Source organism: Eleutherodactylus coqui, chromosome 12, assembly GCF_035609145.1.
Source record: "Eleutherodactylus coqui strain aEleCoq1 chromosome 12, aEleCoq1.hap1, whole genome shotgun sequence".
NCBI classification, from domain to species: domain Eukaryota; kingdom Metazoa; phylum Chordata; class Amphibia; order Anura; family Eleutherodactylidae; genus Eleutherodactylus; species Eleutherodactylus coqui.
In genome coordinates this window covers 79300940-79315886 of record NC_089848.1, presented here as the reverse complement: position 1 = coordinate 79315886, position 14947 = coordinate 79300940, and the positions used below count along the sequence as shown (strand labels likewise).

Sequence of the window (14947 nt, the reverse complement as noted above, 5' to 3'; positions counted from 1 at the left end):
GCTCGGGCAATGTTAGGGTGCATTTGTGGCGGGGCAAAAGAAACGCATCAAAAAGCGCATAAGAAATATGTGTGCATTTTGCGGTAGTTGTGTCACATTTGTGATTTGCTGAAAATGCAACAAAAAAGTGATTTTTGGTTCAGTGCATACTGCATCTAAACTGCCCTTCACGTGAACGTATGCTTAATTGGAGGGGGTAACTTTGAACGTGTTAAGTGGGGGGCACACCAGGTGTCAATATACTGTGAGGGGACGTGCCACATATAATTTAATATAGTTTGAAGGGGCGTGCTTAGGTGTCAATATACTGGGAGCAAGCATACCTGGTGTCCATTGACAGTGAGCGGGAACGGACTGGGGGTATATATGGGCAGAGCAGTCGGCCCACCAGGAATTTTGCAGCTGCAGTAAACGGCCAATCTGTCCCTGTGGACCACATACATCTCCATTCTCGACCACATGCGGCCCTCGAGTTGGACATCCCTGGTGTATAATATACCGAAGAGCCCTCACTTCTGATGTGTAGCTGATTACTGGGTGGTGCTTAGGATGCGTAAATGTCACTTACAGTAAAATGCACCAAGTCTTTTTTGTTTTAACCCCTTAAGAACGTGTTCCCTTTTCATGTTCGTTTTTCCTACCCACTTTTAAAAAGTCATAACTCTTATTTAACCATCGACGTAGTTGTCAGACGACTGTTTTTTGCAGGTCGAGTTGTATGTTTCACTGGTACTATTTAATGTACCATATAATGGACTGAAAAACTTTAAAAAAAAATTAAGGAGTGAAATAGAAAGAAACGAAATTCCGCCATCTTTGGTGGTTCTTGTTTCTATGGCACACTCACTGCAACAAATATGATAACCTTATTCTATGGGACAGTGCGATTACGATAATGCCAAATTTATAAAGTTTTATTTTTGCTGCACTACTTTTAAATAATAAAATGTTTGAAAAAAATTTAATTTCTGCCGCCATCTTCTGACAGACAGAACGTTTTTTAATTTATCCCTACCAATCTATCAGTTTTCATCCATCCACTGAACGGTTGAAAACTTCTAAATTCACCCACTAACCAGACAACCCCTTTAAAGAGGTCGTGCCAACAACAACTTTTTTACCTATCCGTAGCAAAGTGTGATCAGTGTGGGTCTCAGAGTTAAGACCCCCACCGAACCCAAATAGGAGGGTCCGTGTTCCCCCCGCCTCACTGCAACCCGGAGGATACTTAACAGAGCGGCAGTGGTGCAGGCGCGGTTCCAGACAGCCAAACACTTACACACTTGACGACTAAAAATTTATTTTGGCTCAAAAATTTTCAGCTTAGGAGCCAATGGTTCCGAGGTCATTTTTTTCACTCCGGAGCCCTGCAACCAAAGCCTTAGGTTGTTAACGCTAAAGGCATCTGTGTGATGGACTCACCATCTTTGGTGGATTTAGAGCCCAAGATTCCACAGTCTATGACTCTAACGTCAGCATAGGGTCGGCTGGCAGCATCTGTCTTCAGATTCTCAATCTGTTCTATCACTTCAAAACCAGAGATCACAAGCCCAAACACCACGTGAACACTAAAAAAATGAAAAGGCAAAAGTTAAAACCCCACACAATATTATCGGATACAAGACAAGGTCTCAGCGAAAAGCAGAGTGCTAAAAGTTACTAAATATCATGCGTCAGAAACCGTCTCGCAGGCAGGCAAGTATTTCACATTGTTTCTCCACCTGGTTTATATTAAAGTGCATTCTGGGAAACACAATCTTTTTGTGGAAAGCATCAGATATCAGGAAACGGGAAATTTATTTTTTTTAAATCTACACCTAAATGCATCGCTTTATTATCCTCCGTAACATTAAAATTGGATAAAAAACATCCTAAGGCCGGCTTCAGACGAGCGTGACGGGCTCCGCCGCGTAATATTCCGCAGTGAAGCCCGTCACGGCGCCCCCCAGAGACCCCATACTTACCAGCGGAAGATAGCGTGAAGACGCTTCCCCGCCCACCGCCGTCGCGTCATGTGACACGCCCACCGCGTTACATGACGCGGCCGGCTGTGTCACGTGACTCGCCGGCCGCGTAATATGACGCGGCGGCGGTAGGCGGGAAAGCGTTTTCACGCTATCTTCCGCTGTGTTACAGCGGGAGTTGGCGTGAACGGACGGCTTCCATTGACTGCAATGGAAGCCGTCAGCGCGTACACCCGCGGCAAATAGAGCATGCCGCGGGTGAGGACGGGAGATTTCACGGTGCGGAATTCCGCTGTGGAATTTCACATCGTGAGCATTGAGCTATTAGGTTCAATAGAATAGCAGGGGGCAACGCAGCGGATTTTTGCCGTGAATTTACACGGCGTAAATCCGTTTGTGGGAAGGAGGCCTATAGTGCCACTTTTTGAAAAAATAAACATATGAATTCCAGTTGGCACATAAGTCAGATCTTTAGTGCATATTAACCACTAAAGGCGTTCGCTCATCAGGTTCATCCTGCCAGAACCATGAGATGGGCTGCATCTCAATCGGGAGGGGGCAGCTGTGCTGGGAGAGAAGATGGCTGGGAGGTTGGAGGAGTGTTTAACCCCTTACTGACAACGTCTGTTTGCACCTAAACGACCAACTAATTTTTCAGTTTTTCTCATCGTTGCATTCCAGGAGACATAACTTTTACATTTTTCTGTCTACATTGCCAAATCAGGGCTCGTTTTTTGCGGGACAAGCTGTATTTTTCAATAGCAGCATTTTGGGTACATATAATGTATTGTATAACTTTTAGTCTTTTTTTTTTTTTTTGTTAGAAGGATTGGGGGGTGGGGAGGGGGAGAGACACCGTCATTTATTTTTTGGGATTTCATTTTTATGGCATTCAGGGTGCATAATAAGTAACATGATAACATTATTCTCTGGGTCAGCATGATTCCGGGGACACCGAGTTTATACTATTTTTTTTTGTTTTGCCATTTCTGTACACAAAGATTTGCATTGCCGCAGTCCAAGAGCCATAGGCGCCCTCTCCACAGCAGTGAATCACACCAGCTGAAGCTTTCCATAGCATTGCTATGGAAAGCTCCAGCTCCGTGTCCACGAGCAGAGAATCATTGCGATTCTCCGCTCGTGGCCGGCAATTTGCAGCATGCTGCGAATTACCCCGATTCGTCTGCGGCTCCTGCTCCCGGGCAGCGGCTCCTGCGGCGGAGCCCTGCTGCGGGATACGGCAACGCCTGTGGACAGGGGGCCTTAGCGTTTTTATTTTTCCATCAACAGAGCTCTGTAAGGGCTTGATTTTTGAGGGATGAACTTTAGTCTTTATTTATAAAATTTTTGGGAACATAACATTGATTGCTTTTTATTTTTTTCTAGAGGCAAGATTAACAAAATCTGCAATTCTCTAATTTTTTATTTTTAGCTGTGTTTACTGTGTATAGTATAAATAATATGCTATATTGATTCTACAGGCCAGTACAATTACACCAATACCAAATTTAATTATTTTTATTTTTTTATGCTCATCGCTGCATTCAAAGACCCCTAACAATTTTCCTTTTTTTTGTCAATGATGCTTTGAAAGGTTTTTTTTTCCTTGTGGTATGAGCTGCACTTTGCATTAATCCATGCAACATTTTGAGTAGGTTCTATCCTGTTTTTTTAAGGCAAGATAGGCAAAATTAGCTGTTTTTGCCATGCGTTTAGTTATTTTTTTTTCATGGCGTGCACTGTATGGGTTAAATAACGTACTAACTTTTTTCTCTGCATCACTATGACTGCAGCGGTATATGTGATTTTTTTTTAATCACATAGTAAAGGGGACAGGTGAGATTTTGACATTTTTTTAAAGTTTTTTTATACTTTAACTTTTTATTTTTGTCTCACTAAGGGACTTGACTATCACCATATTTTATATTTCTTCTAATACACTACTATACTTCAATATAGAAGTGCATTAAAAAGCCTATGTAGCTAAGCCTCACAGGCCACCGTAGCTGGCAGACACTGAGGCTGTATTCAAGCCTCCGGGTGCCAAAGCAATTACAATGCGGTGGTCCGATGGATTACAGAGGGAGCCCCCTCCCTCTTTCAACCTTTCACATGCCATAGTCGCACTGACTGTGGCATATAAAGTGTTAAACACCGGGGATCCAAGGTTTCTTCGGGGTGGGGTTAAACTAGGGACAGGAGAGAAGGGCAACCAAAAAGAAGGAGGAGAAGATAGTGTAGAAAATGACTTGGGAATAAGTAATGAAAATGGGGGTGGAGCAGTGAGAATGGTTAGTACAGTAAGAATACACTTAAAATAAAACAATCAAAAACCATACAGGTGACTAATGCTAGAAGTCTGACCAATAAGACTGACGAACTGGAAATAATAATGTCTAAGGAAAACTACGATATAGTGAGAACACCGGAGACCTGGTTGGATAAAAGCAGTGACTGATCGGTGAATTTACAGGGTTACAGTCTGTTCGGATCGTAAAAAGCCCACATTACGGAAAGATATATGGGAGGGAGATGAACATATGGAGTCTCTATGGTTAGAAATACATGGAGGAAAACACAGCATTAAAATCCTCATAAGACGTTTTCTATAGACCACCAAATATAACAGAAGCCTTGAAAATCAATTATTGAAGCAAATAGATGAAGTAGCAAGACACAATGAGGTAGTTATTATGAGAAACATTTACTGTCTGGATATAAACTGGGAAGCTGACACCTGCGGATCGTATAAAGGTAACAAGTTTCAGTCAATTTTTAAAGATGATTACCTTCCCCAACTTTTGCAGAACCCAACTAAAGGGACAGCCATTTTGGACTTAATATTAACCAACAAACCTAACAGAATAACAAGGGTACAGGATGGGGGGCACCTGGGAAATAGGGACCATAATATAATAAATTTCCAATTGTCTTTCAATAAGGAGTTTTACAGGGGAGCTATGAAAATACTAAACTTTAGGAAGCAAAGTTCAATCAGCTCAGAGACAATATCCTCACAGGTATAAAGGGGAAAATAAGCAATAAAAAAGTGTTTGAACCACTAAAACAAGAAGACAGTGTAGAAGCATTAAAAAGCTACAAGGAAAAAAATTATGTAAAAAGCAGATAAAAGCAGCAAAGGTGGAGACAGAGAAACCCAGTGCCAAATAGAGTAAAATTAACACTAAACTGCTCATCAAATATATATAAATAGTAAAAAGGTTAGAGCAGAAAGTATTGGCCCTTTAAAAAATAATTAGGGTGATGAAGCAAATCTGTTGAATCGGTTTTTCTCTAGTGTATTCACTCAGGAAACAAATATCTGATGAAATGCAGAGTGATAAAGTAAACTCTCTATTAAATGTCACCAGTCTTATCCAGGAAAAAGTGCAGAGCCGTCTTAAAAAGATTAAAATATACAAATCGCTGGGTTCAGATAGCACACACACGGGTTCTAAGGGCATTAAATAATGTGATGTTAAATATAGGTGGCCCTTAAATATAAGGAACAATAGCTCTATAGCAGTGGCGGCGAACCTATGGCACGCGTGCCAGAAGCAGTACACAGAGCCCTTCCTACTAGCACGCGCTATCGGCCGCTCACCAGTTTAGTGAATACTGGCAGGGGCCACGGCTACTTGACGGTATTCACTCACTGCGCTGCTAGCTGCGCTGGTCCCGGCACACACTGTGACGTCCGTGTGCAGCCAGGATCCTCCTCCTCCCTCCCCTTACGTCTCCTTTTAGGTTCCACCAGAGCAAGGGGAGGAGGCGTCCAGCAGCACACTAATGTCACAGTGTGCATCGGGATCAGTGCCGAGCGGCAACGCCAAGCAGAGGAGCTTCCACCAGGAGGAGAGGGCAAGTATGTGGGTCTCGGGGGGTGGGGCTGCCACCATTACACTAGGGGCCGCTGTGGGGGTGCCACCATTACACTGGGGGCCGCTGTAGGGGTGCCACCATTACACTGGGGGCCGTGGGGGGGGGAGGGTTTGAGAGGTCACCATTATCGCTGGGTGTGGGGGCGGAGGGGGGTGGTGGTGTCACTATTACCGCTGGGGTATGTTTACTTGTGGCAGAAATGGGCAGGGCTGTTTCAAAAGTAACAGATTTTGACTGCTTTTTGGATGTAAAAATTTCTGCTGAGGACATGCTGCAGCATTTCCGCATCCAAAAAGCAGTCACAATCTGCAACCTGTCTATTTTGAATTGATCCTGGTCTCTAAAAGGTTCGCCATCACTGCTCTATAGTAACGGGGTCTGCCCCACTGGATTGGCGCATAGTAAATCTGGTGCAGATATTCAAAAAGGGGCAAAAAGCAAACCTGGAAACTAAAGGCCTGTAAGTCTTACTTCTATTGTGGGAAAAATGTTTTAAGAGTTTTTAAGAGATGTTATCCTGGAGGTCCTCAATAAAAATTGGCTGTATAACTCCATATCACCATGGGTTTATGAAGGCGCGCGCTTTTTAAACCAATCTGCATAGTATCTACGAGGAGGTAAATTCTACACTGGACCGGGAAGACTCGTTGAACTTCGTATATCTTGATTTTAACTAAGCATTTGATACTATGCCGCATAAAAGGTTGGTAAATGAAATGAGAATGCTTGGTCTGGGCAAGAATGTGTGTAAGTGGGTAAGTAACTGGTCACTGATATAAAGCAGAGGGGGGGTTATCATTAGTACATACTCTGTTTGGGTTACCCATTATTTTTAATATACACTCTGTCAAAAAAAACAAAACTCCCTAGAATGGTCGTATTGAGGAATTGACTGCTACCTTTGCAGTTCAGACCAGTTGATGTGTGAGAGCCCACAAGGCGACTGGGCTCAGGATGCCCTCGACAGACTACCAGTAGAGCGGATCGGCTGATTGTCCGACAAGCACAAGCAGCTCCAACTGTTTCGTTGTCTGCCATCCAGAGACAGGTGGCGCCATCGTTACACACCTGTGTCTGTCAGAATCATTTCATGGTCCTTGGTTGAAGGACATTTGGTCTCATGGCGACCATTACATGTACGGCCTTTGCCACTGACCGTTGCCCGTTTGCAGTGGTGTCGTGAACGACCAAACTGGACCACTACGGACTGTAATCGGATTGTCTTCAGCAAGGAATCCTGGTTTAGTTTGGCACTAGTGATGGCTGCCTATGCTGAGTGATACACTGCCCCCCTCCCCTTGCTAGAGGAGATACAACAGGGTACTAGAGCCCCCATGACCGCCCGTATCACATCTTGCATCCAAGCTAAAGGCAGCACAACAGGGTACTAGAGCCTCCATGCCTGTCCGTATTGCATTTTGGATCCAAGCTAGAGGTGGTACAACAGAGTACTAGAAGAGTCACCATGCCCGCCCGTATCACATCTTGTATCCAAGTTAGATGTGGTACAACAGAGTACTAGAGCATCCATGCCCGCCCGTATCACATCTTGTATCCAAGCTAGAGGCGGTACAACGGGGTACTAGAGCCTCCATGCCCACCTGCGTTACATCTTGTATCCAAGCTACAGGTGGTACAACAGAGTACTAAAGCCTCCATGCCCGCCCGTATCACACCTTGTATCCAAGCTGGATGTGGTACAACAGGGTACTAGAAGAGCCTCCATGCCACCTATATTACCTCTTGTATCCAAGCTAGAGGCGGTACAACAGGGTACTAGAAGAGCCTCCATGCCACCTATATTACCTCTTGTATCCAAGCTAGAGGCGGTACAACAGGGTACTAGAAGAGCCTCCATGCCACCTATATTACCTCTTGTATCCAAGCTAGAGGTAGTACAACAGGGTACTAGAGCCTCCATGCCCACCTGTATCACATCTTGTATCCAAGCTAGAGGCGGTACAACAGGGTACTAGAGCCTCCATGCCTGTCTGTATCACATCTTGTATCCTAGCTAGAGGCGGTACAACAGGGTCCTAAAACCTCCCTTTAAGGGGTCATTTTTCCGCAAAAAAATTGTTTTTTTGCTCTGATATTGTAATCATTTACTTATATCAACATTACAATCACACAGAGGAGGTTTCATTCCATTCTGACAACTTCTATGGAAGGGATTTTTTTAATAACAACCAGTGTACTTAATTAACAAGGTTGTGGAGGGATTGAACAGTAAAATATCAATATTTGCAAATGATGTGAAGTAATTAAACACAAGAAAGGCCGTATACGGTTGCAAATGAATCTGGATAAAGGGGGGAAAAAATGATCTTCTACCTCAGAGTTTTTTGCCTGTGGATCAACATTGGGGGTAATAGGCTGAACTATATGTGTCTTTTTTCAGCCAGCCCCTCCCTGCCCACAGCATGAAGTATAGGGAGAAAGCTGTCAATCTCCATGCAGCGGGAATGGAGAAATCAGTGTGAACCGCTATCAGCTGCGGGTATGCAGCAGATTTCAGCCAGCACAAAACCTTCCTGTCATCTAGTAATACTGCATGCTACCAGTCCCAAAAGCGCAGCACGCACAGTCATCCGGCACCGCTGCCGAGCGCCGCTCATCAGGTGATGCCACTTTAAGTGAATAGAGACCTTCTTTACATCCAAAGGCTAAAAACTGGTTTTAATATAGTACTGCTATATTAAACTGTTATAGGACAGAGCACTGATACACAGTAACAAATGCTGCATCTGTGTCAGCAAGACATCTTTAAGCCTTTGTCTATGAAACAATAATTCTCTTATTTAGTATCATCAAGCAAAAGGTCTTTAAAATGGTGAAAAATTAATTAACAGAAAGTATATTAGAAAGCTGCAAAACTTTTCATTCCTCTATGACTACGCTTCACATAGGTCTGGATAATCCCTTTAATATGAATGTCAGTAGGAAAGGCCATGATGCCCCGAGCTGCTTGGTTGGTATACGGGGTACATTCCCCATCTGCCTTGGGCCTTTCATGCACAGATCTTTCTTAAAATAGGAGCAGAAAACTGGAATTAAAACATTTGTTTTTTCACATTGCTTTCAATGGGTTTTTAAAAACACGTTTTGTTGTACGCTCGATTCCTTTCCATAATCTTACCAGAATAATTAGCACTACAGACTGCGCCATTTGTTCTGGTAAAGTAATGGAATCCCAACGGAGAGGAAGTGTACTGACAGCAGAGCGCTTTTCGGAAAATCCATTGCAAGCATTGAAGGAAAAAGGAAACATTTAATTCAGCTTTTCTGCTCCCAAAATGGAACGGAGACAGAATTGTGCAGGAAATAAATTAGCGGCTGAAAAATAATAATCCTACAAGTAAACAATAATATTCCGCAGTTCTCTTACCCATCAAGATGTGGCGCCGGTCTTGTGGTTCTGCATTGACAATTGAAGAGGAAAAAACAGCATGTTAGACTAGGTCTGCGAATAATGTGATGCCTGATGTACACCCTGGTTAAATGTCTTTGGATGCCCCTCATCATATCTGCTGGGTAGAACCTTTAGCACTGCATTATACACGTTTGCTTACTAGAGATGAGCGAGTATACTCGCTAAAGGCAATTGCTCGAGCGAGCATTGCCTTTAGTGAGTATACTCGCTCATCTCTATTGCTTACCTTTCCTCTTAGCTGGATATGGTCAGATGTGTCACAAAGTAACCATCTTTTCAAAAACCACAAGATTTGATGTCTATCCTACGTGTGACTATTATGGCTACTCAGTGGTTATGTTGTGAACCTTGCTACCATGTTTTCCCAAAAATAAGACCTACCTTGATAATAGGCCCTACCCTGTTTTTTTAAAGGGGGTGGTGGTTGGGTAGGGGCTTTGTATATAAGCCCTTCCCAAAAAAATAAGTCCTAGCTAAACTACATGAAGAAAAAAAAACAACACTCACCAGTAGTGGGCATTTAGGTCCCTCACGCTAGGCTGCAGCGCTGCTGCAGGCTTCCATATACTCCTTAACGCCAACAGAGCATTCTCTTCCTGGTAGCGGGGCTTGAATAGCCTGCCTCCAGTAAGTGATTGCTCTGATTGGTTTATCAAGCACCGCATTAGCACTCATGATTCATAATAGATAAAGATGGCGGCAGCATCAAAGGTGTAGAGTAAAATCCACATTCCTTTATTGCTCCATGTCATTAAAAGGCAACGTTTCGACTACATGTCTTTATCAAGCTACGGGATTTAGCACTCATGATTCAATGAATGGCTGTAATTGGTTGATGGAGCGCCGACTCTGATTGGTTCATCGAGCGCCTTGTCAGCCAATCAGAGTAATCACTTGCTGGAGGCCGGGCATTCAGGAGTACAGCGACGCCTGCAGCAGCGCTGCAGCCCTGCGTGAGGGACCCAAACACCGTCTACTAGGTATTATAAGCCCTCCCCGAAAATAAGACACTGTGCCTGTATTGGGGCAAAAATTAATATAAGACAGCGTCTTATTTTCGGAGAAACACAGTAGTATGTCATGACATTGTGTTGAACTGGTGACTAGTCTTGACGGTGTGTACAGTTTTGCAAACAGCTTATTTTTGTTACTCCTAAGCACCTAATAAAGACTTGGAACACTGCTTCGGTATTTTTTAATACATTACTATGTTGTAGCAAAAGTATACATACCCTTTTATACAGCAATAACATATTATTGCATATAAATGGGAGACCCCGGCATTATCTTAGGGTGAGGCGCATCATTTACATTTTCTATTAAAGAATATAAACTTACTAAAATGAGGATCTGAGAATAAAAATTATGAATATTGAGCTGGCAAACCCTTATTCACTTATAATCATTCCCAAGCCTTAAGACTGACACGCTGTTGGATTTTCAAATAGTTTGGACTATCGGATGCCATTAGGGGGGGCGTCACACCTGCGTTGGGGATTCCGCTTTCTTCTCCGTTCAGGGAGCAGGAAAAAGAAATCCCTGCGGCCAAACAACTCTATTTCTGGAAGGAACCAAACAGCACTGGACAAACCCCATTGACTATAATGGGGTCTGCCTGATTTTAGACTTTAAAAAAAAAAAAAAGCGCCTTTTCTTCCCGTATTTTGAATTGGGTCGGTGACGAAAACTCCGGCTGGAAGTTCTGACACAGATGTGAAACCAGCCTAACTCACACAACCATGTACATACGTACAAAAGCAGACACATTCGCTCCCGGCAGCTCCTGAAGGCTATGGCTAAATGAAATAACAGTCTGTGCAAAGCAAAGTCCTTGATGGACCCATTTACAACAAAACATCCAGATGTAGCAGCACTAACACGCATTGTGTTAGTGTGATATACAGGCCAGCTACGCTATTTGAGTACCTTGGTCAGCCATGCAAAGCAAACTGTAACAGCCACACTACACGAGGAGTGTAGCATCGTGTAGAGCACCTGCATTATTAAAGGGGTTGTACCGCAATTACAAGTAGTTCCCTATCCACAGAATGGGAATGACTTGCTAATTGGTGGGGGTCTCACCTTGCTGATCTTGAGAATGGGACTTTTGTGTCCTGCCCCGTTTGTCACTGCAGGGGTTGCTTCTACCTCCGAGGTGACATCACTGGTCGAGTATGTGCAATTGGCACTCCATTCATTTCAATGGGGCTAACGTAAATATCCGAGCAGGTGCTGTTCGGCTATCTCCACAGTGCCACTGAAAATGAATGGAGCGCTAGTGTGCTTACCTGAATCACTGTGGGGGCACGCAGTAACCCCACAGTGAGGATGGAGGACACAGGACCCCCGCGTTATCGAGATCACCTGGGATCTTAGCTGTGAGACCCACGCCAAATCAGCAAGTTATCCCCTATCTTGTAATTGTGGTACTACCCCTTTAACTCAGCATGCCGGCTGAAGTGTTTGGCGCTGCTACATCTGTATGAATAGGACTTCAGTCATCTTCAAGAGTTACTGGGTGTCAAGACTATCAAGCGCATTCCTGTTAATCTAGTATGAGAATATTTTTACTGTGTGTCAGATGACTAAAATCCCAAGAGCGTGAAGAGAAGATTTAAGGACTTACATGAAAAACTGGGATCCATTTGTATGCTTCCCTCGGTTTGCCATAGATAAAAGAAATGCACGATCATGTTTGAGCATAAAGTTTTCATCTGTGAAATAAGAAAAAAACAAGGGGAAAAAAAAAGAAAAAGAAAAGTTTAGTAAGTTTAAAGAGAGAAACAAAGAGACAAAGAAACTTCCAAGACTGGTAACAAGGTCCGCAAGTGTCCATAAATGAGTGAGAAGAAACCGAGAGCCGCGGTGACGGGTACAGAGATGTAGGGACGCAACCTCACTTGTTATTAGTGTATTGATGATGGACCCTGATAGCAAGAGGACAGGATACTAACCCCCTTGTCCCCCTACAGGATGATAGAAGTATCACAACTCTTCCACATCATACAAGATATTAGACAGAACATGGCAGCCACATAGGGTTTTGCTACATTGATCCTGTACAGTATGGTCTGGAAAGGGCTTTAGGATATTTACCACTATCGAAGGGAAGAGATGCACAATGCTGAACACTCCTACCAGTAAATGAATATACTGTATAGTCAGCAATGCCAAAGCTCATGTTTACTTCACTGAAATAGATCTTTATGTTGGGCCTAAAGGCAGAAACGGACACTACTGGATTATCATCCTCATGCGATATGTCCACCTATAGTCACTTTCTACACATAATATACACAATGTTTTGAGTCACTGTGTACATACATGACATCAACTATCCTGCACTAATCCGGAGTGTCATCCTGAATTATACTGCAGAGCTGCACATTTTTTCCCTTAAATGGGGAAAGTTAGTTTCTACTTTATTAGGGGCTTTTTTTTTTGCCTTGCTCTGGATCAACATTGGAGAACTGGATGGACAGGTGTCTTTTTTCAGCCTTACATACTAGGTTACTATAACTTGTACTGATTCTGTGTTACATCCTGTGTTATACTTCACAGCTGCACTCACTATTCTGCTGGTGGAGTCACTGTGTGCAAACATTACATTACTTATCATGTACTGAGCCTGAGTTACATCCTGTGTTATACTTCAGAGCTGCACTCACTATTCTGCTGGTGGGGTCACTGTGTACATACATTACTTATCCTGTACTGATCCTGAGTTACATCCTGTACTATACTCCAGAGCTGCACTCGCTATTCTGCTGGTGGAGTTACTGTGTACATTACATTACTTATCCTGTACTGATCCCGAGTTACATCCTGTGTTATACTTCAGAGCTGTACTCACTATTCCCCTGGAGGAAGCCCTGTGATTTGCACTACTTATCCTGTACTGATCCTGAATTATACTCCAGAGCAGCACTCACTATTCTGCTGGTGGAGCTACTGTGTACATACATTACTTATCCTGTACTGATCCTGACTTACATGCTGTATTATACTCCAGAGCTGCACTCGCTATCCTTCTGGTGGAGTCACTGTGTACATACATTACATATCCTGTACTGATCCAGAGTTACATGCTGTATTATACTCCAGAGCTTCACTCACTATACTGCTCGAAGAGTCACTGTGTACATACATTACATTACTTATTCTGTACAGAGCCTGAGTTACATCTTGTATTATACTCCAGAGCTGCACTCACTATTCTGCTGGTGGAGTTACTGTGTACATACATTACTTATCCTGTACTGATCCTGAGTTACATCCTGTATTATACTCCAGAGCTGTACTCACTATTCTGCTGCTGGAGTCACTGTGTGCATACATTACATTACTTATCATGTGCTGATCCTGAGTTACATCCTGTATTATACCCCAGAGCTGTACTCACTATTCTGCTGCTGGAGTCACTGTGTACATACATTACATTACTTATCCTGTACTGATCCTGAGTTACATCCTGTATTATACTCCAGAGCTGCGTTCACTTGTCAGCAGATTGTTATTAGAAATCCTAAGCTTGTGTTGTAAATCTGATGCCTTACATAGCTTGGCGTAAAGACAAAAACATCTGAAATACAAGTTGTATTCAGAAAGAACAAGCAGTGGTTAGCTGGGAGATTTCCACTCTGAAGCCTGCAGAATAATGAGTGTAGCACTGGAGTACAACACAGGCTGTAAAGTGACTGAACTTTTAATGTAGATTAATTTGATAAATTGAAAAGTGTAAAATGGTGTTTCAGGTCATGTTCACATGTAGTGGAATGCTGCAGATTTTCCGCAGCATTTCTGCATCAAAATCAGATTTGCAGATTTCATCCTGTACTGCGCTCCTCTCACCTCCTGATACTACGTGCTGTTTTACCCAGCGTGCAGCGCACACTAGCATCATACTTCTGTATTACATGATTGGTGGTGGCGCTCAGTAGCAGCTACCGGTGGGCGCTGCTCTGTAGGTACAGCAGCGGACAGTATTGGGAGATGAGAGGACTGCTAATCCGCAGCCGATTTCGAGTCAAAATTTGCACCAATTGTGCAGATTCTGATGGATTTGTTGATATGGAAATGTAGCAGATTTTTCTGCTGTGGAAAATCAGTAGCATTTCCACTACGTGTGAATATACCCTAAATGTGAAAATTGGGAAAGTCCACAATACCCTACTGCTGAAAGGCAAGAAATAAAGCCACAAGCCTCTCTTTAAAATACAGCTGCACTTCTGAAGATCAGCGAGATCCTCATAGAACATGTAATATTTTGCACTAGGTTTGAGTTACGGTGCATCTTGTCTTACACTCCCAGTCACATCCAGAGATGCATTAAAAATTCTTGTAGTTTCCAGTTGGTTATTGGACATCAGAATTTCCAACTCCTCTTGCCTGCATCTTCAATGGTCAGAGTATTCTCTAAGATATTACACTGTGAGAAATGTACTATCAAAGTAGTAGCGACTATTACAACGACGGTACTAATGTAGTATGTCTCCACCAGCGTTGGCCGGCTACAGGTAACGCCAAGGCCATGCCCAAAGCTGCTCAAAAGCTCCCGATTGGCTGACGCACACACGCCTTAACAGATTCCAGAGTTCCGAGCTGTACAGCCATACCAACCTCCGAGCGGCAACCACGCCCACCTCCACCCAATGCCATACAGCCATAC

General features: G+C 43.3%; 1 protein-coding gene across 1 annotated transcript in view; it reads right to left on the bottom strand.

Moving 5' to 3' along the window:
• NKTR (natural killer cell triggering receptor) overlaps nt 1–14947 on the bottom strand; it is a 54889-nt gene that overhangs the window by 19146 nt on the left and 20796 nt on the right. Inside the window, exons 6-8 of the mRNA XM_066584850.1 lie at nt 11906–11993; nt 9235–9264; nt 1423–1568 (exon numbers count right to left, since the gene is read on the bottom strand). Coding sequence (XP_066440947.1) covers nt 1423–1568; nt 9235–9264; nt 11906–11993 — 264 coding nt within the window. The remainder of the gene's footprint in view (nt 1–1422; nt 1569–9234; nt 9265–11905; nt 11994–14947) is intronic.